This window comes from Emys orbicularis, chromosome 4, assembly GCF_028017835.1.
Source record: "Emys orbicularis isolate rEmyOrb1 chromosome 4, rEmyOrb1.hap1, whole genome shotgun sequence".
Classification (NCBI taxonomy): domain Eukaryota; kingdom Metazoa; phylum Chordata; order Testudines; family Emydidae; genus Emys; species Emys orbicularis.
The window spans coordinates 143,484,737-143,507,277 of NC_088686.1; the positions used below are offsets into that span (position 1 = coordinate 143,484,737).

The 22,541-nt window shown below is 44.8% G+C and overlaps 1 protein-coding gene across 2 annotated transcripts; it reads right to left on the reverse strand.

Moving 5' to 3' along the window:
- Positions 1–5,334: 5,334 nt before the first annotated feature.
- Positions 5,335–16,937, reverse strand: RAB29 (RAB29, member RAS oncogene family). Of its 2 annotated transcripts, XM_065402838.1 has the most exons (6): positions 16,862–16,911; positions 16,072–16,798; positions 11,873–11,944; positions 9,399–9,580; positions 6,647–6,768; positions 5,335–5,578 (listed from the first exon to the last, which is right to left on the reverse strand). In XM_065402838.1, the coding sequence occupies exons 2-6, from the start codon at positions 16,193–16,195 to the stop codon at positions 5,461–5,463; spliced, it is 618 nt and encodes a 205-aa protein (XP_065258910.1). In that variant the 5' UTR covers positions 16,196–16,798; positions 16,862–16,911; the 3' UTR covers positions 5,335–5,460. The 2 variants fall into 2 exon arrangements, with proteins under 2 accessions (XP_065258910.1, XP_065258909.1); XM_065402837.1 differs by having other exon boundaries at positions 16,072–16,937.
- Between the last annotated feature and the right edge of the window lie 5,604 nt (positions 16,938–22,541).

Genomic DNA, 22,541 nt, shown 5'->3' on the forward strand with positions numbered 1-22,541 from the left:
ATTGGTACGGGGTCTGCGGTGGGCCGGGAGATGGAGCCGGATCAGCAGATTCGGCACGCGGCCTGGCTTGCGTAGATTTTGGAGGGAAAATGTAGTCAGGCTGAGCCCCTCCCAACACACACCTACCCTGATAATCCCATACCTTAGCCCCCGCACCAGCCCCCATACCTCTGCCCCTGGCACTGTCAGAGTACCTGAGCATTGCAATAGCTTGGCTATGCCTTGAGCCCCTCTCAGCCCCTATCCATCATCCATGCCTGCTTCCCTTCCCTAGATCTACCCCAGGTCCATACCTTGCTGATTGCTCACCCCATCATCTACAGCCCGCCAGTCTCTCTCCCTCGATATGAATAATACTCTAATGTTTGGGAGGCACTCACATGCTACAATATCAAGCGATCAGAGCCTATGATGACTGGCAGAACCTTTGTTTCTGGTGACAGCAGATGTACAAAAATCCAGTTTACCACCCAAACAGAATCTATAAATAAACGCCACGTCCCTATTTGTAAATAGAACGTTTCATAATAAAATCACGGAAACTCAGGGTGGTAATTTTTTTAGTTACCTTTAGAATCATGCAGCTTTTTAAGTGGACCGTCCTTTTACACCTTCATTTCCCTCCACCCCCTCAAGTTATATCTTTAACACAAAATGTCTACTGGATGGTCTCATGAAATATGGTCAATAGCTACAAGAAGCTTATATCAGTACATCATATTGCTGATTTGCATCCATTACTTCATGTAGAATCAAGGAAAGCTGCAAGTAGATGAATTTTGGCTGGTATCGATTTCACCGTTGCACCAGTGGTGGGTAATATTTTCCTAAAATAGCTCAGCTTTAGTAGAGAATAAACACAACATTGACAGCATGTAGAAATTAGGCAAAATGCAGGAGTCTAGGCTGCATTTCAGTTGCAGGTGCTTGGCTCATTTGAAACCAAAATACATGGTGAAATTCAACAGCTGCAAACACTGCTCTGTTCAAAAGAGCATTAATGTGGTCTAATATCATGACTTTGTCATATCCACAGGCACTGTTGTCCAAACTGGCTTTGGGCCTCAAATACGAACAGGGATGAAAAATGCTGCCTTTATTCCTGACCTGTGGGTACACCTGCCAATTCATCTCCATCTACTTTGGTTCCCCTAAATAGTGCAGTTTCCCAATATAAACAAAGCTAAAGGGACACAAGCTATGATGATCACAAAATACCTGTGCAGTACATAAGAAAACTATAGGTGAAGCTGCGGACTCCTTGGAGACAGCGGAGCTTCAAAGACTCAGACTATGGTTACATTACAAATTACTTCAGTATAACTTACATCGCTCACAGGTGTGAATAAGCCATCCTCCTGAGTGACATAAGTTATACCGACCTAAGCGCCGGTGTAGACATTGCTAGGTCAGCGGGAGAGCTTCTCCTGCCGACATAGCTATGGGCCTCTCGCAGAGGCAGGAGTTATTAAGCCGACGGGAGAGTTCTCTCTTGTCAGACCACTGTAAATGATGTAGTGTAGACAGCCTCAGAGAGGTACATGAAAATTTAAATCTCTGGAATCATAAGAGTCAACAACTTTAACAGCAAATATAACCCTTAACACAATATCATAACAGCAGTGTATTTACATGAAACTGACCGATTTGTGTTGCTGGCATTGTAGGACAGAAACTTTACTTTTGGAGCAGAGAGGGAATAGTTCAATGTTCACACACACAATTATCTTTACTGATACGGTTGTTGACAGTGAAATATTTTTGGTTTGGACTTGTGAACTCATCTGCCGTTAGGACTGTTTAGACAGGAAACCAATAACTACTAAATAAGCAAGAGTAAAAAAAGTCAGAATTTTTATTACAAATTTGTTTCCATGTTTGTGATACTGCCTTGGTTACTGATTGTTACAGAAGAAATCACCAGCTTTTTCCATTTTATATAAACAAAGTAATACTGTAACTTAAGAAACACTAACCAGAATCTTGTCTATAACAAAAAATCCTTGCAAGACTATGCATAACAGCAAATAGTTTAAACAAAAAAACAAAAACAAAACAAAAGAACTCAAGAGTTTTTATATGGTTGACTGGCCCTTTGAACTGTATTCTGTACTCCTCATCTGGAAGTTTTACTGCAGTAAAATTTTCTAGTTATTGGTAGATTTGTAGTAATCCAAGTTTTACAATTTAAAAATGTGTAACTAAATCTAACATAATCTGAGTCCCATGGCTACAGACCAAAGATCTCTGATATTAAGCAATAATGTGGGGGAAAGAGAGAGAGGTCAGTTGGCACAGAATCATGCAAAAAAAGAGTACAAAGTTGTAATAAGCACCGATGAGATGAAAATCCAGTCTCTTTGCTTAAAAACAGTTTCCTACCATATTTCTGCTTGAACAGCTATACAAGCCTGCATAGATGGGGCATAACTTTGTTCAAAGTTTCTAAAAAAAAAAAAAAATTGTCTCACATTAAAACACCCAACAAACTTAAGCTAAAGTATCCCAACCACCATGGACGGGACAATCACATTAGCAGAAACAGTTTCACAAAGCATTGTTTAAGACTGATTGCCTAACATAGCAAAGCCTGAGTTTAGATGGGGCCTTTGAACCCGAGTTTGTTTTGCAGAAGAACTAAACTGAGGTTAACAACAAGCTTGCTTTTTTGTTTTAAGTGCCTTGTGTGTCAGAGAGGCAGCTCTGAAAACACATTTGCACAGTCAGATTGTTTTCCTGTTTGGCTGAGTTTTTAAACAGTTCTCAAGCAAAGACCATTCTTTGTTGCACTGGGTTGATTTTTGACACTTATTTTTTCTATTGCGCCTATTGAGCAGTTACCAAACAGTGAATTATGTGTGAAAACAAAAAAACAAACCTGTGCACATACCAACATTCCACGGCTCTTGGGCAGATCTTTATGTCTTGCATATGAGAAACCTTTAAAGGATTTCAAGCTTTTTGCTTATTTTTGAGAGGCAGTTACTTATGCAAAATTAAGAGGCCCAGGCATTGTAGAGCTGCTGCTGAATATCAGGTTAAAGTGCATCACCACATGTGATGAAATCTATTCCTCCAGGCAATGTAGCCTACTGGATAGGGCACTGGACTTAACTCAGGAGAGCTGGGTTCAATTCCTGGCTCTGCTACTAGCTTACTGTGCCATTATGGGCAAGTCACTTCCTTTCCTGTGCATCAGTTTCCCATCTGTAAAATGGGAATGTTAATAGTGACCTCCCTAGTAAAGCACTGAGATCTATGGATGCTGAGTGCTAGGTATTATTAATTATGATCATCAGAGGAATGCTGTCAAGATCAACCCTTTTAAAAACAAGACCTTTTACTTTTCCTATTTAATCTTCTAGACTTCTAAAAATAGAATTTTTAAAATCCAATTTACTTATATTTTAGGCTGTTTACTTAAAAAAAATAATATATGGAGATATACCTATCTCATAGAACTGGAAGGGACCCTGAAAGGTCATTGAGTCCAGCCTGCTGCCTTCACTAGCAGGACCAAGTACTGATTTTGCCCCAGATCCCTAAGTGGCCCCCACAAGGATTGAACTCACAACCCTGGGTTTAGCAGGCCAATGCTCAAACCACTGAGCTATCCCCCTCCCCTTTTTATATTATACTTTGTTTGGACAATAAAATTAAACTGGTCAGTTCCACTTCATTGCTGGTTAGTTCCCCTTTCCAGTTTTCACATACCTTCTGCACAGTTTGGGCTCACTGTGAATCCTGACTGCAAGTGATGGAATATTTAAATGCATTTAACACAACAAAATCCTTGAATTTTGCTTGTGTCCTATTCTCATATGGATTTTATCCTTTAACAAAATGCTGGGCCTAAATTCCTTATCACTCATCATTTATATAGAACTTTTAAAGTCCAAAGTACATTACAAGCATTCATTAATCTTCAGCTCTTTGTGGTAGTAGGGTAATTAGTCCCATTTTTATATATAAAATGAAGGGTGAAGTAGTTTACTAAAGGCCACAGAAAAGAATACTCCCATAGCAAGCAATGGATCCCATATGTTCCTGGCTCACAGTCCTGTGTTCAGATCACTCTCTTATTTGACAGTAGCCCTTTAATATCCTTCCCCAAACAGCCTTCTTATTGAATCTGCCACAGAAAAATGCCACCCCTGTTTCAGAGGATTCATTTTGCCCTTATTTGAAGTTAGGATTAAAAACCCACTCCATCAATTCATCCCACTCCATGTAACCACTGCTTTACTGGGCTGAGATCCATATAAACTCCTTTATTGGAAACTGCCAAACATGTGCTTTTATGAAACAATCTGAATTTTTTTTTTTTTTTTTGCCCAAAAGTCAGTCAGCAGCCATGATCACATGTAGAATATGCAGGGAGAATAACAGGCATCAAAAGGGCAAAGAGGAGTTTTCTCCATTATTTCCTTCTGACCAGTTAAGTCCCTTTCTTTGCTTTTCCTAGGATCACTAAAAGCAGCAGTTGGGCTTTCAGTCAGCCACACCACGACTTCCACCAAAGACTTTACTCACCACTGCAGAATGGTTGCAAGGAAGTAATTCATCAGCATTTGTAAAGCTATTTGAGATCACAGAATGGAAGGTGCTATAAAAGCAAAGAGTACTGTTGTTCTACAACACAAGAGGGTTTACAACCTTTTTCTCATTCACCGCTGGGTGCCCTAATAAAGTGGCATCAAAAGAGTTATATGTACGGGGTAGAGGGACAAAAAGGGATAACTGGCAAAAGGCAATTGGACAATTCTTGAGACAGAGCAGAAGGCAGGGACAAACTAAGCACTGCAATCAATGTACACGCATGAAAGCTGTGCTACAGAATCTCCCAAATTCACACCAATCCACTTTGCAGATCAGGCAACACCACAGTGGTTGCTAATAGGTATTTTGGCTACCCGCAAGTGTCCTCTTTCAACCCAAGGGTGATTGTCACAGCTGACAAAGGGTCCTGGGCATTTCCACAACAGATAAATTAGTCGTACGCAGATCCAGAGTGTGAAATAACGAGGAGTTACTGTAACGCCATGTCAGGAATCAGGAGACACACGCAAACCGCCAGATCTTCACTTTCAGAACAAAGAAGGTCACTATAACCGTCCCTTCTGGAACAATTCCTCTATGTGTAGCTGGGAGTTAGTGGTATATATTGAAATATTACCTTTCCCCCTCAAGTCCAGTCACTTGTTACAGAAGTAAGTGGAGCGCTCTTACTTCAGAGGTGTTACCCCAAACCATGCAGCTGAACAAAACGATACGAGCAGCAGATAGTTTTAGGGGGCCACGGTGTTGGAATAAAGAGGAATTTTCCCACAGTCATTGACAGCAATGCTTTACTGAGAGTCAGTGTGTGCTGAACAGGAGACAATTCATCACTTAATACAGCCAATATCAGTGAAAAAGACATTCCCTTTTGCTCTGACGCAGACGGAGAAGGGAGCATAGCTAACAGCACCCCCAGCCAGGTGGGGAAGCATCTTTTATGTTAATATAATCCCCGCGGCCAGAAACAGAGAGGTCTCCATCACCCGTGGACGACGCCATCATCTTTTCAATAAGGACTCTAGGAAACAACACACATGTTGTAACAAGCAGCAAGAGACTACACCCCTACAGTCTGGTACACAACTGGATACAGCCACCATTCCTGTGGGAGAACCAACACCCCCCAGGACAGAGCTGGCTGCTGTGGACTTAAAGGGACAATACTAGGTAATACAAATTAGAGCTCTTAATCCAGTTCCCCGGGGGCAAGCGTTCCCAGCACAAACAGCACTATCAGGGACACTAGCTGGCTGATATGCTGGCAGCATCACTAGAGAGGCCAGAGACTGAATGAACCATGGAGACTGAAGTACCCTCCCCACCTCTGGAGGTGAGCCCCTCCTGTTCCGGATCAAGGCACAGCAGCAGGCTTGGATGGGGAAGTCTGCGTTTTCCTGCCATAGCCATTATGTGAGCAGAGAGCTTCGGTGCCCAGGAATGAGAATCCAACACCTTTTCATAAGCCCTAGGAAAAGTAGAAGGGCCAAGTTCTCTGCTGGGATAACTCCACTGAAGGATGACTATGTTACAAACAGATCTCCAGTCTCTTACACCCCGCTCCTATTCTCCCAATAGAGACCGGCAGATAAAAAATATCTGCTGTATTTTGTTAAACCCTGTATTTCCCAATGCCTGTCACAGCTTAGACATGGGCAGGATAACTTCTGACCTTTCCGGCTGCAGTTTCCCTTCAGACTGACTTGCACATTATTACTGCTCTATCGTAAATGCCAACAGTGTGCTCAGTTCCTTAAGAGGTTAACCCTTTAGAGCAGCGATTCTCAGACCTCAGTGGTTCAGGAGCCAAATTAGTGATCAACATTACCCCAAAGAGCCACAGTCGTGTGAATTCATTGTTTCATTTACTATTTTTTATAGAGAGAGAGCAAAATGACTGACCAACTATTATGTTATCAACAACAATTGGTTAATAACATAGTAAAAGCATCCTGATTGGTTAATAATTAAATCACGTGGTGTTTTAATATCATGTGCAGCAAGGAGCTGCAGGAGACACATTAAAGAGCCACTTGCGGCTTCTGAGCATCCCTGCTTTAGAGGCACTCTGAGACGCCATCAGACCTACCTCATAGACTCGTTAATATTCTTGTTTTCCTTGACAGATGTTTCAGTCCAGCCAGAGAAACCGTTCCCTTTGCTGAACCGATCAATCTCTTCCCTGGTCACCGCCCATGAGGAAAGGTCGCACTGTAAAACAAGAGTCGGTCACTTTAAAAGGAGTTGTTTTATTTATTTATTTTAAACAAAAGGAGCAGCCTTCCTTCACCCATCCCAACTTGCTGATGTTAAGACAGCGTGGAGTGCCAGCCCTTCCCATACTTGAGAGCATGATCGGATAGGGGTTCCTAGTGGGATGATGTAACTGCCAGTATGTTTATCTGGTTTGAGAGTAATCTGGCACAAGCATGCATGTGCTGGAGATCCCTCCAGAGTGAGACAGCAAGCAGTGGGGCAGAGAAATGTTCTCCCTCATCCAGGCTAGGTAACACTCTGTCTACATAAAGAAAATTCACATCAACCTAACCACACTTATGCAGTTACACTGATGCTAACATAGAGAAATAAGGTGCAGTGCATCTCCATTAGGGGTTTGCACTGACACAGTTACACTGGTGCAGATTTCCTTAGTGTAGACAGAGCCTGCGTTCTTTAAACTCTGCTGTCAGGAGGAGGTGTTCTCCCCAATGAGAAGGAGAATGACTGGATAACATGCTGTCCCCTTTATCACGCCTTTGATAACCAGCTCTTGGCTAATCTTGAATTTTAGACCTTATCACTCAAACTAGACAAGCCTCCCCAATCTGGACCTTGAAGGGGCCACGGAGCTGATAGCACCCCTGTCACCACAGAAGATTGTATTAAAAAAAAACAAACCAAAGAGAAATAAATCATCGAACAGAGCAGCAAGCGATTTGAACAATGAAGTTTGACACTGTTCACCAATACACAGATGGCATCTCTCTCAGCAAGGGAAGTATCAGGTCACCCATATAGGTGACCTCATTAGAATACTAACCCTTTCCCTGCCCTGCCATACATGTTCGTCCTAACCTGGTGCAAATTAAAGATCTGTGTGGCCAGAAAAGCTTTGCAACCCTCTGAAAGCCACCACGCTCTGGCTCTGATCGCGCAGCAGATTCCAGAGAAGGAATCCTCGTGGGAGAGCTCTCTGCTGCCGGTTCTGAAAGCGATACCTGGCAATCTGAACTGGTGCTGCCCATGGGGCAAGACATGGGCAGCCACCTGACAGCGCACAGCAAACCACACTCCAGTGGAAGATGAGGAAGCAACTCAGAATATTGGGCATCGGCCAAAGCTCCGTCTACATAAGGCTGGCACTGACATTGGCTAACCAGCCTCAGAGGGTTTTATTAAGCCCGACTGATTCTGTTTCAACACAGAACTTGGCCAACAAGACCCTTTTTAAGCTCAGTTTATAAATCACATTGTAGCCTAAGCGGCAAGTGAGGCTAGAGCCCAGTCTAAACATGGTATGGCTCCATCCACAATGGACAGCCCAACCATATTGAAGTATTAGCCTGAACTGGTTAAAAGTGCTTTTCAAGATGGTTTTGCAAACAGTTCAACCCCCCAGCATGGGTGTGATCTGAAAATCTGCTCACAAAAGGACATAACAATCCCTCTCTTCTGACCAATCTTCACTGAACCATTTTGCTGACTCGCCAATTCCACAAGGAGAATCATGGAAAACAGGTGTGGAAGGTGCTCAGATACTGCGGTGATGGATGGCAGTATAAACCCCAAGGAGAAGGGGGTCTATTAGATCCCATTCAATCTATCCTTCCTGTCAATGCAGGCTTGTCTCCTCGAACACATTCTCCAGTGTTTAGCCCAGGCTAGAAAAAAATCACTCTGCTTGTGTCAGACTCAATGTTTTAAATAAGTTGTAAGCAAAGTGGAAGTTAGAAATGCTAACAGGGGAGCCAGTCACAAATCAGACCAGAGGAAGGAAATCTAGCTATGCAGAGGCTGATCCTGCACACACATCGGGGGGGGGGGGGGGGGAAGCTCATGCAGGACTAACCAATCTGTCTGGATGATTTCCACCTCACAAGCTTATCTAACACCCACCTAAATACAAGTGGTTTGGGAGGAATTTGAAGAAACTCCCAGCTGGGTCCCACTTTCTCTTCACTCTTCCCTATACCCAAACTGTTCCTGGGATCAGTTTTCTCAGAGAAAAAATAATGATGCAAATTTCAATCTAGAGGTATGTCTACATTGCAGGTGAAGGGGTGGTTGTAGTGCAGGCCGGTATACCCATACTAGCTTTAATTTAGCTTGCACTGAGAACAATAGTAGAGAAGATGCAGTGGGATGGGTGTTAGCATGGGCAACTAACCAGAGTACGAGGCAGCTGGGAACCCTACGTATGTGCTCTGGTTGCTAGCCAGTGCCACTGCGTCTTCACTGCTACTGTTAGCTGCACTAGCTAGATTAAATGCCCATGTTATAATCACACCTTCCTGGGCAGTACAGACATACCCTAGGAGCCAGTATTGTCCGAATGTCTGCCCAGCCAAGGAACGACCAGGTCTCTTGAACTGATCCACTTCCCTCAAACCTTTACAAGCTAAGTAAAAATAATACCATGCAAGGAGCAGCACTGTCCTAGCTCAGCATTTTAATCACAAGATCCTTGCCAGATAAAGGTGAATGATCAGGGAAGGGATTAGCAAGACAAAATACGTAACAGCTCTGACGAAGTCTAGTGGAGAAGGCGATCTTCCTCACTTCAGTTTAAACCCCCTTTCCCCAAACACACATACACCTGAGGTCCATCTAGACTTGCTCACCTTATTAGCCAGCAGCAAGCAGGGCACCGGGCTTCCATCTGGCAGCGTGAGCTTGCTGTCCAAATCCTGCTTCCACCTCTGGCTGTTGCTGAATGTGCTGAAGTTAGTGACATCAAACATGATAATGCAGGCCGATGCCTCTCTGTAGTACAGCCGGGTCATGGATGTGAAGCGTTCCTGCCCTGCGGGGGTGGGGAGGAAGAGAAGAGGGGAAAGATGTTTTTTAAAGATCGTCTTTTTGGATTGGTCCATGCCGAGGATTTGCCCCAGTTGCAGCCAGCTAGGGCCAGCCACCTCACACTGTGCCTCCAAGTACCCCTCTGAAGAAGGAAGGACCACTCTCCCCATTTTAGAGATGAGGAAATTGAGGCACAGAGAAGATAAATGTCTTGCCCAAGCAATTCAGCGGCATAGCTGATATTAAAGCTTAGAAGTTCCTGACTCCCCCTCACCCCCCCCCACCAATGTGCTCAAGTCACACGTCTCCCAAGCCTCTGTTTTCCAACCACGTTCCTCTCACTGTCATTTTCGTGGCCATTTAAGCCCATCTCATTTCCCACCTGCAGCTTGACCTCATCCACGGTCAAGCCTGGCTAACAGCAGCAATACTTTGTCTGAACACAGCTGTTCGGAGGGTTCGAGTCACATTTTTCCCCGATCAGTCTTCACAGGGATTTTTTCCCAAGTATGTGCTAGCACAACAGCGCTACAGGCTACGTGCTGTATACATCTTGTAATGTTATGAACACTGTTCTCAGAAAATAACCTATCCATGTTAGAGGAACGGCTAGGACCCTGGTAACTATGCAGCTTGTGCAGTACAGTTTTAACCACAGGGTGACCAAGCCCTTTGGGCCTTACTATGCTACCAAAACAACTGTAGCTAGGTCTACAATACCACTTACGTCGATGTAATTTATGTCGCTCAGGGGTGTGAATAAGCCATCCCCGACTTAAGTGCCGGTGTGGACCGTGCTATGTCAGCAGGAGAGCTTCTCCCGCTGACCATAGCTACCACCACTAATTGGGGGTGGATTAATTAAGTCGACGAGAGAGCTCTCCCATCGGCTTAGAGCGGCTCCACTAGAGAGTGGACAGCAGTGCAGCTGCACTGGTCCAGCTGCGTCGCTATGAGCCCTCTAGGTAGCCTTTGTGTTTAAGCAGTGCCTCGCCCTGTAGACAGGACCAAACTATGAAACATTTCTGTTACATGCTTCACTAACACAACTGAAATGGGACTTGGTCAAATCTACACAGACAAACCCTTATCTACCACGGGGTGGATGATGATTGTGTTGTAACAACACAGCACTGTAGGTTTGGAAGCACTTACAGGCTCGTATGCTGGCAGGGGGGTCAGCAATACTACCTTCTCTACTTACCGCCCAACTGCTATTTTCCCTGTGTGCCTTTTAGACTGTAAGCACAGCAGGGCAGGAACTGGCAGTATCTGAGAGTCTTGTACAGCCCTGAGCACATTGCTGGGGGTTAAACAACAATGCAGCAGCCATTAGTCCCACAAACCATAAATGGCCTATTGGGTTTTCAGCTGACATCTGCATGCTGCTGCAATTGGAACAACTTCTCCTTTTTTTAATTATTAGATTGATGCCTGTGACACACACACACACACACACACCGGAAATACTGGAACAGGATAAAGCCACAGCTAGCCACACCAGTCACCCAGTTCCACAATTACGTGCTCCAACCCCCTACCCTGCCCTCCCCCGACACTGCTCTGTCTCTTTTCTTTTTTGCTGCTAAACTTTGATAAAGCTGGAAACTGAGTTCTTCTGGTTCTCTACAGTGGCAGCTGCAATGAAAGTTTTCTCCATCCCATTGTCTCCCAAACAATGTGCCTCACCCCAACCCAGACCCACCAACTCCAGGGCCTGTAGGGGAATCCTGTCTCCATGACCACTTGATTGCGGTCTCTGATATGGACACTTATTCTCTAGGAAATCACTACTCTTTTCACACAGGCCACCAAACAGCTGTCAGATGGTAACTTTCAGGGCCCAATTTTTTTCTCATAGCAGTGGGAGTTACTCCTGATTTAGCACTGAGGGCGAGGAGAATCAGCACTCTACTCATGGCAACCAGCCCGTGCTTTATTCAGACAGGGGATCTAGAGAGGTGAAAAACGCTCCATCCAGATACACATCACCTTCCCTCTCTCCCCATTCAGTCTGTGTTCCTTTTAAATAGTGGAAAGCGTGCTGTGGAATTTACCAATCTATGCTGCTGTGTTCTCTCTAGACTAGCCACAAATGATTCAACATTTAATCACCATTGGAAAAAAATAAAAATAAAAACTGTACACCACAGAACAGAACCTTTGTTTTTTCCAACCCAAAATAAAGTCGTTGGGTTTTTTAAGGGTCTTTCGCTGAAGAAGAAAAAAAAGTCAAACAAGTTGGACACTTGGAAACTCTGTCCTCTTCTGATTCCAGAGGCTTGTATGAGCTCACCTGCGATATCCCATAACTGAAGTCGTACCGTCTCGGACTCTGACCACTGTACCACCTTCAGAGCAAAATCCACTGCGAGGCCCCAAAGAGAGAGGAAATCTGATTAAGGATTATGCAAAACCATTGTGCGTTTCCCCCACCCATTTCTATCAGTGGTTACAGGCATCTTGCTTTACAACTGATGGATGCTTTACTAGCAATGGCAATTTGTAGTGGACTGTAACATGAATGCCACACGACTTTTCTCCTTCTAAACCCTGCTGTTATTTACTCTTTCCCTGGGCACAGCCAACCCCATGTCCATCCTGCTCCTTCTGCATCATGCAAGCTATAGCTTCGCCTACATCAGCATTTTGTGGGAAGTCTCCTGCCATTGCAGCTCCACCAGCACTGGCTGCAGCAGGAGCACTAGCATAGAAAAAGCATTGGGATTGTCACTGCCATGTTGTTTATAGCCACTTTGAGCAGGGTTAGATAACCCAATGCTAGCACTGCTGGGGCTGATATGGTGCAAGATATGGCCCCAAACTGTGGCATAGATGCAGCCCTGCTGTCCTTTAGGAAAGAGGCAAGCAAGGTGGGATTAGCTCGCTGTTGGACTAACTCTGCTCCCACCAAAGCCAGCACTGACTTCAATGGGATCAGTATTCGGGCCACCACTAACCTTTGTGAAAATCCCACCCAAGCTTTTGATTTGCAGAATGGGACTCAAAACCCCACTTGTAAGTCTTATGCTCAACTCGCAATGCTGGGCAAGCACCGTGGCTTGAGTCTTTTGGGGCAGAGAGAGCCTTTTTGTTCTGTTTGTACAGTGCCTCGCACAACAGGGTCCTGGCTAGGGTTCTTAGGTGCTACAGTAGAGGAAATAATAAATGAGACCATCAAAGGAAGATTAAATTCGCAGGGAGAGTTCTGAAGAATAAGCCCTCTCCAGCACCTGATCTTGAGAAATAACAATGTAAACTAAAACAAAATAATACAGGTAATCTTATTACACAGAGAGCTTTACAGGAGACCTCCCCTCCCCCAATCATCCGTATTTACTTTTCATTTCAGTCAAGTGTATTTGGATTGCACATTTTGTGCCCTTGATACACAGTTTCAATGGCAGGCAGGACTAATCAGATCATTTTGATTAGAGGCCAATATACACAATGGGGATAGTTTAAAATGAAAGGTCAGCCTTGCTAATCTTGCTTTTTTTTAAACTGATTGATCCTAGATCAAAACAGAAGAAAATGGCAATTAAACAGCTATGTTTAGTAATCTTTTTAATAAAGCAAAATGTATCAACACATTAAAAATAAGCACTGTCATCTGTCAGAAGCTAGCGTTGGTTCTTCATAAATGCAGAAGAATTTACAAAATTAGCCAATTTTTTGTTTTGTTTTTACTTGTCTCCATTTTGTGCTGGCTGAAACAATTCAGGTGTGTTATCTGAGGAGCAGTTTTTCCTTTCACACACAACCTCCCCACTCCAAACCAAATCAATCCCAAGTGCCCAGTGAGCATAAACACACACACCTGACCTACATTTTTCAGGAGTGACACAAATCGGATAGGCTGCAATCCAAAGGAAGGCTGTCCAGTTGAGCTAATATCTAGTTTAGTGGTTCTGAAACTTTCTAAAGCTAAAGATTTATTTTCTAACGATTGAGGACAAAGAGAGAATGCATCACCCCTGCTGCTGCAAATGATCAAAGCTGTGTGTAAGTGCAAGTTTTGCAAGGCCAAATCCAGGCACTTTGTACATCACTGCCTCAGTGGGGTGCAGGCCCCCAGTTTGAGAACCTCTGACCTAGTTCTTCATCTTGGATTCTCCAGCAGAGATATTAAAGTAAGCATGTGCTTTGAAAAAAGAGGAAAAGCACCAACACTGGCCTCTATTATTCTGTCCCACTCGGACACCGTTTGGATTGAGCCTTAGTGCCTCCTGCACTTGGCCTGTTATTCAACCCTGCTATGTTAACGTATATAACTGGGCTGGACGATGTTTTCAAACACAGGATTGTTTCCACACACTATTAAGGCCCTGTATGCAAAAGTCAACTGTGTTGTGAGTCTCTGTTATGCTGCGCTTGTCCCCAAGACAATTAACACACAGTTCCATTTTAGTGTTAAGTCTATACTTAAATGTTTAGTAGTGATTTAACAATGTTACATAACACAGCCTTAAATTCTAGCATAAACAGGACACAGACATTTGCATCACAGAACAAATATTTGGGTTGCGGCTACACCAGACTTTACAACTGAGTTAATTAACACATCCTACCATCACTAAAAATTCAAGGGCCCGCTTAGCCTTTAAGTGTCAAACACTCTTAACTGTGTTCCCCAACCCTGCTAACCTTGTGCTCATTCAAAATCTCTCCTCTGAGGAATTCAGGATGAAAGACTATTGCGATCCTGCCTACGTGGGAGCTGTCTGTCTATCCCAGTTTGCTTCCAACACGGCCATAACTAGCATGGTTTCATTGCACACAGAAATTTAGTTTCTGCTAGAGTGGCTTCAACTATGTTATAAAATAGGGAACAAGGCCAAGCATGTCCCGTGTCATGGGACTAAGGTGCTGTCACCAGGTCCTCCAACACAGCTGATTCTACAGAGGAGAAAGGACCTCAAACTTATCTAGCAGTGTTAAGAAGTTGTAACATACACTCGCTAGCAGGTTTATTTATAGCTGCAATGCTGCTAGGATGGCCATTTAAACAATATTCCTTTCCACCACGGGCAACAAGACCACGGTGATTAGAGGCACCTTGGAAAATGTATTCCAAAGCAGTTCCCGTACCTGATAACCAACCATAGCTGGTGCTCCCAGCATAGGGAGGGCCTTAAAGAGAAGTTGGCTTCAGGTTTTCATTGGGCAGTTTGTAATGATCAGAGGCCTCAGAGTTAGAACTCATCAGGATGTGTTTGTGCTCAAGTGGCTAGAGTCAGGCTACCCAGATCCTTTCCTGTAGGATCAGAAAAATTACTAGCCCATTTGTCAACAGGGGCCTAATTAAATAACAGGTGTAAAACAACATGAGGTCCTTAGTTGTACGATGCTGCAGGAAATGCAAAATATTATACTTGCAGGCTGAAAACTGCTCCTTTTATTGAGTTACTTCAGGTTTTTACTGCTGGGGGGTATAGGAGAAACAATTTTCACATCTCTGCCTGTGAGCAAAGGACCCTCAATAAATAAGAATAATACAGTACATTTCTACAACAGCTTTCAACTTAAAATGACCCCAGAGCACTTTACAAACACAAGATAAGTTATGGCCTACATTTTCAAGAGTGACTAGCGATTCTGGGAGCCCAATATAAAAGGACCTAATTTTCAGAAAGTCCCAGGCATCCACCCTCTAAAAATCTGGCCTCTTTGCACCACAAATCTCTTTTGAAAATGCAGACCATGAACTATATACAGTGATCTCTTCAACCAGCACTGAAACGTTGGCATTTCTGGGGTGAAACATGGAACACAACAGCTATTTAATGGCACACAGCAACACTAGGCCGCAGCGGTCCACTCATATAGTGAGTGCTAAGATGCAACCATCCTAATTTCCCCCTTTATGCCAACAGTAATTCCTTCCACACATCAATCCTTCATTAAAACTCCTTGCCTTCTCACGAAGGAGACAGCTCACCCTGTTGACAAAAATCCTTGTTGACAAATATGCAGTGGTAAAAGATGTCCAAGGTATCCTCCTTTCTGATAGCTGCTGCCCACTACCATCTTTCTGGGGATCAAATCCTGCAGCTCTTGCTCAGGTCAAACTCTCACTGACATCAATAGGAGTTTTGCCTGCATATATACTGCAGAATGTGCCCCAGTAAGACACTATTGATGGGAAGGCAATGGAAGCCCTAGCAAGGCAATGGAAGCCCTAGAAGTCACACAAAGGACTTCTAACTACAAACCAGCATGTTGTAATAAGCTTAATAATACTTCACAGTGGCACAGTGCTTCCAATCTTCAAAGCAGTGCACAGACATTATAATTTAGCAAATGACAATGCAATCCACAGAAATATATAGCAAGAGGAGAGGGAAATATACATCCCAAGCCAGGAAAATATTCCACATTTAGCGACACGGAACATATAGTTTAGAACAGAGTGGAGGAGTATTGGACAGTTTTGCTGATTTCCCCCCTTACAAATAGATCGCTGCAGACAGCTCTCTTCTGATAATCACTCACCTCCCACGGTGGATTTGTAGTGCTTGTTGAAGCTGTCGTTGGCATATCGCTGGACCAGCGACGTCTTCCCAACCGTGGCATCTCCAATAATGAGAACTTTAAACATATGGTCATTATGCCCCATTTTTATACCAAGCAAACACAACCACCCTCTCTTTATTATTCAAGCATCTTTAGTCTAATCTGAGCACACGTAACTCAAGGGAGGTGGGGGAACCAAAAACCACTTTCTCATGTGGAAAACTCTTACAGAAGTGAACATGCATGTGCTAGCCAAAGTTTGTAAATACTTATTTCCCCTCTCACAGCCATGATCTGCTCTGCACAACACACGCAGACAGTGTGGTCTAGTTTCTGTATAACTTTCTGCTCTTCCCTGGAGATGCAGTGTTTTGTACAGAATGCCCTTCACTTAGAGAGAGGGGCACACCATTACCTAGCTACAGTACATAACTTTCTACTTCCTCCTGCAGACATGGCCTTCTCTGTATCGCTCACTCAGAGAGACAGATCTAGCTTCTTAATAACTTCTGCTCCCTCTTGCAGACGCACGCCCCTCTGTTTGGTTTGCAGGGAAAGCAAGTTAAAAAATAACTAGTCCCAAAGAAGAATTATCCACAGGATGAAGGAGAATAACATAAAATAAATCAACAGCCAAACCCAGAACGTTTCCTGGAATTTCAGTCTTCATGCAATTGCACTGGAGGGACAGCTGAGCCCTGCAACACTCATCACACAGGTTGGGGGGAAAGCTTCCCCACACTACGCAATGGTTGTTTCCCCTGCTTACTACTAGGGATGATGGAGGTAAAGACCGAGCCCTGCTTCCGCCTAGTGGGACAGAGCAGAAGCTGCTCCTCCTTCAGCAGCCACCAGCCCCTTTGCCAGCTGCTGTCATGTGAGAAGGTCAGGTGGCTACACTAGCCCAGCCCCACCCAGAAAACTGCATTACCCATCAGGCACCTCGGGGGAAAGTGAGACAGAGAGGGGAATCTGTGGGCTCAGGGGCTGGTGGGAAGTGTAGTCTGTAGGGAGGAGAAGCGTGACCACTCTCTATTCTTAAAGGGACACGCTGTGCTTTTTGTAAAGCTACTTCTCCCTCTCTCTCTACTGTTGGATCAATGCCCTTTTTTTTTTAGTAAAAGAGCGGCCCCTACACAGGATTGCATTTAGGACATTTACCCAGCACTATGTGTGGTGCAGAAGTAAACTTTTCAGACTGAGAGCCAGGACTCCTGGGTTCTAGTTCCATCTCTGAGAGGCAGGTAGCCTATAAGTAGAGCAGTGGGGGGCAAAGACTCATGGGCTCTAATCTCACCTCTGCGGCTCCCTTGGTGCAGCCTAGGGGATAGTGCGTGGGATGGACTCAGGACTCCTGCATTCTTTTGCCTGATTTGCCACTGACCAGCTGAGTGCCCTTGGACAAGCCACTTCCCCGCCCTGTGCCTCAGTTTCCCAATCTGTAAAAAGGGGATAATGACACTGACCACCTTTGTAAAGTGCTTGGAGAGCTACTGATGAAAAGGTCTATCTAATAGGTATTGATTAAAAGAACAGGAGTACTTGTGGCACCTTAGAGACTAACAAATTTATTAGAGCATAAGCTTTCGTGGGCTACAGCCCACTTCTTCGGATGCATATAGAGTGAAACATATATTGAGGAGATATATATACACACATACAGAGAGCATGACCAGGTGGGCGTTGTCTTACCAACTCTGAGAGGCCAATTAAGTAAGAGAAAAAAACTTTTGAAGTGATAATCAAGATAGCTCAGTACAGACAGTTTGATAAGAAGTATGAGAATACTTACAAGGGGAGATAGATTCAATGTTTGTAATGGCTCAGCCATTCCCAGTCCTTACTAGGTATTGATTGTTGCTTAATGACTTTTTCATTCAAGAAGTCCTTTGTGTGACTTCCCTTTCCTTGCTGAAATTCATTTATTCCACAAAGGCATAGTCATGGACCTCCAAAGGCATAGTCATGGACCTCCACCCCACCCATGAATTTTTTTATTTTAGTTATTGACATTTTTAAAACTTTGATTTTTCAACTTTTTTATCATTGAAATTTCAAATATAAAAAAGGATGAATGTATCACCTGCCCCCCCCCCCCCAAAGTCACAAATAATTCACCCTGCTTCTCTTCCAATTTGGTATCTGGTCAAAATTTTCTGAATTTGGATGAAAAAATGTTCGGTTCAAATTTTGACCAAAAAAGGTAGAGATTTTCCCAGTTTCTTTCCCATATTTTTTGGTCATTTCTATTAATTAATGCGCTCCTGTGAAATGATATCTTCAGCCCATGTATCACATGTCTGAATTGTATTTGCCATATCCAGTTGGCAGTAAATACTGTGAGCTCTTCAAAGACATAGTAACCTCTATGGGTGTATGCACCTGAGTACACAGACAGTGCTCAATAAGCACATTGCTTACTGACTTCAAAGGGATGAAGTGAGGTTTAATTAAGAGCTACAAAAGATATGGAAATATCAGAAGAAAGATACTATGTAAACACATATTGTAATGAACTGCTGCCACGGCCCTTATGCTGGGTAGAATGCAGTCATAGGCCCTATAGTGCTAAGAGCTAATGGAGATTCTCCTTCAGCTCAGGTGGTAAGGGCTTGTGCATTTAAAGCAGGAGGAACTGCATTTGATCCTGGCTACAAAGTCTCAACTTGGCACAGACCAGGAATTTCAGCGTTAGCTAGGATTAAATGTAAACTGCAATTGTATGCTGTTTGGAGCAGGGACTGTTTTTCATCGTATGTTTCTATTACACAGTGAGGTACTCCCATGGTTGAGACCTGTAGACACTATCACACTCTAAATGTTAAATAATGATTAAACACAAAGGATGGATTGAAGAAATAATCATGAAAAAAGTTCTCCTAGAATCTGGGTCAGGGATAAAGGAATTTTGATGTGTTAAAATTTTGTCGTAAAGAAGAAAGAACCTAGCAAGTTTGTAGGTTTTGCTCCCACATCTCAGGCCTGGCTCCATCCAGCTTCCAATCAGGTATCAGACCACCTGTTCTAATGTTAAATTCACTAGGAACAACACAGAGGAGAGTGAGACCAGTTGGCATGAGCAAGATGTAAGCAGCTTGCAGTAATGCCAGCTCTTGTGATATCTGGCCCCAGCTTCTGGAGTCTTGTGATCACAGGATCTCACTTTAAAAAAAATGAAATTTAAGTTGTAGCCCTTGCAGTTGTATAGAAAAATTAGAAAATGCCCTAATGGCTGAAAAACAAGAAGGCAACTAAAAATAACTCAACATTAGAAAAAAAAAATCTCATGATTTTTAAGATTTTTTATTCTCAAGGGCAGAATTTCACCCAGGATTTTTGAACACTCAGGGTTGGAGAAAAGGACCAAAAGCAAGGTTCTGTCTGAAAAAACAGCCATTAAGAAATCTTCCCACAGATTCCAGTGAATAAATAGACAGTGGCAAGAGACCCCTTTGGTTTTTATTCATATTGGGTTGTTTGTTAGGCCTGGTCTACACTACACCTTTAATTCGGATTTAGTGGCTTTAATTCGAATTAACTCTGGAACCGTCCACACAACGAAGCCATTTAATTCGAATTAAAGGGCCCTTTAATTCGATTTCTGTACTCCACCCCGACGAGCGGAGTAGCGCCAAAATCGAATTTGTCAATTCGAATTAGCGTTAGTGTGGCCGCAATTCGATGTTATTGGCCTCCAGGAGCTATCCCACAGTGCACCATTGTGACCGCTCTGGCCAGCAATCTGAACTCGCATGCACTGGCCAGGTGGACAGGAAAAGCCCCGGGAACATTTGAATTTCATTTCCTGTTTGCACAGCGTGGAGAGCACAGGTGACCACAGAGAGCTCATCAGCACAGGTAACCATGCAGGCTGATAATCGAAAAAGAGCACCAGCATGGACCGTACAGGAGGTACTGGATTTGATCTCTATATGGGGAGAGGATTCAGTGCTAGCTGAACTGCGTTCGAAAAGACGAAATGCCAAAACTTATGAAAAAATTTCCAAGGGCATGATGGAGAGAGGCCACAATAGGGACACAGATCAGTGCCGCGTGAAAGTCAAGGAGCTCAGACAAGCCTATCAAAAAGCAAAGGAGGCAAACGGTCGCTCCGGGTCAGAGCCGCGGACATGCCGCTTCTACGCTGAGCTAAATGCATTTCTAGGGGGGGCCGCCACCACTACCCCACCTCTGACTGTGGATTCCGAGCTGGGGATAATCTCATCAGGGACACCTGATGATTCCGCGGAAGGGGAAGAGGAGGAGGAGGAGGACGAGCTGGCAGAGAGCACCCAGCTCTCCGTTCTCCCCAACAGCCAGGAACTGTTTCTCACCCTGACTGAAGTACCCTCCCAAGCCTCCCAAGCCAGCACCCAAGACCATGACCCCATGGAAGGGACCTCAGGTGAGTTTACCTTTTAAAATATAAAACATGGTTTAAAAGCAAGCATTTTTAATGATTAATTTGCCCTGAGCACTTGGGATGCATTCGCAGCCAGTACAGCTACTGGAAAAGTCTGTTAACATGTCTGGGGATGGAGCGGAAATCCTCCAGGGACATCTCCATGAAGCTCTCCTGGAGGTACTCCAAAAGCCTTGCCACAAGGTTTCTGGGCAGTGCAGCCTTATTCCGTCCTCCATGGTAGGACACTTGACCACGCCATGCTAGTAGCAAGTAATCTGGTATCATTGCCTGACAGAGCCTGGCAGCGTATGGTCCCGGTGTTTGCTGGCATTCAAGCAACATCCGTTCTTTATCTTGCTGTGTAATCCTCAGGAGAGTGATATCGCTTAGGGTAACCTGGTTGAAATAAGGGAATTTAATTAAGGGGACTGAGGTGGCCGTTCCTACTGGGCTGTTTGCCTGTGGCTGAAAAGAAATCCTTCCCTGCATTTAGCCAAGTGCAAGGGGGGGGGGGAGGATTGGCCCAGAGCTTTTCGCGTTTTGCTAGCAGGGATCTTCCCTGATACCAGCCAGGCGGTGGGGGGAGGGATAAAGCACTCATCCCAGAGAATTCATGGCGGGTGGGGGGGGGGGGTGTTAGTTTGGTTCCTGCAGGGATCTTCCCTGATACCAGCCACGCGGTGGGGGGAGGGAGAAAGCACTCATCCCAGAGAATTCATGGCGGGTGGGGGGGGGGGTGTTAGTTTGGTTCCTGCAGGGATGTTCCCTGATACCAGCCACGCGGTGGGGGGAGGGATAAAGCACTCATCCCAGAGAATTCATGGCGGGTGGGGGGGGGGTGTTAGTTTGGTTCCTGCAGGGATCTTCCCTGATACCAGCCACGCGGTGGGGGGAGGGATAAAGCACTCATCCCAGAGAATTCATGGCGGGTGGGGGGGGGGTGTTAGTTTGGTTCCTGCTGGGATCTTCCCTGATACCAGCCAGGCGGTGGGGGGAGGGATAAAGCACTCATCCCAGAGAATTCATGGCGGGTGGGGGGGGGGGTGTTAGTTTGGTTCCTGCAGGGATCTTCCCTGATACCAGCCAGGCGGTGGGGGGAGGGATAAAGCACTCATCCCAGAGAATTGGATGGGGGGGGGGGTGTTAACCTTCAGCAGCAGAAAACAAGCTAACAGGAAAACTGCAGCACAACGGGCTTTGCTTGGTATGTGGGAAAGCAGGGCGCAGAAGCCTAAAGACAGTGGCTTACCATGGCAGCATGCAAGGTGAATTCTGTTGCCCCGACCTGCGTCTGTGATCTCTAGCAGCAAAGCCACAGGCACTCAATATTAAGAGGCAAAATGCGACCTTGCACAGAAATCACATGTGCTATGTAATGTGAATAGTATACACCGTGAAAGAGTATAAGCATTGTTCTGAAAAATGTATCTTTTAAAAAAATTCTCTCCTTTTTTCACTCCCTCCAGCAGGTGCAAATGTTTCAAGCCTCCCTCCTCCTTCCCGAAGGCTATCCCAGATAAGGCGTCGTAAAAAAAAAACGAGAGAAGAGATGTTTTCCGAAATCATGCAATCCACCAGGAATGAAAGAGCTCATCTGAATGAGTGGAAGGAGACGGTTTGCAAGTATAGGAAAGAAGCCAGTGACCGTGAGGACAGGAGGGACCAACGTGAGGACATGAGGGACCAACGTGAGGACATGAGGGACCAACGTGAGGACAGAAGGGACCAACGTGAGGAGAGGAGAGACGCTCGAGATGAGAGGTGGCGGCAGGAAGATCAGAGGAGTCGGGAAGCAACGCTGGGGCTGCTGCGTGAGCAAACAGACATGCTCCGGCGTCTGGTGGAGCTTCAGGAACGGCTGCTGGAGAACCGAGTGCCGCTACAGCCCCTGTATAACCCCCCTACCTCCTCACCATGTTCCATAGCCTCCACACCCAGACGTGTAAGAACACGGGGGGGGAGGCTCCGTACACCCTCCCATTCCACCCCAGTGGACAGCCCAAGCAAAAGGCTGCCATTTTTTTAACCTTTTTTTACTGGGCTT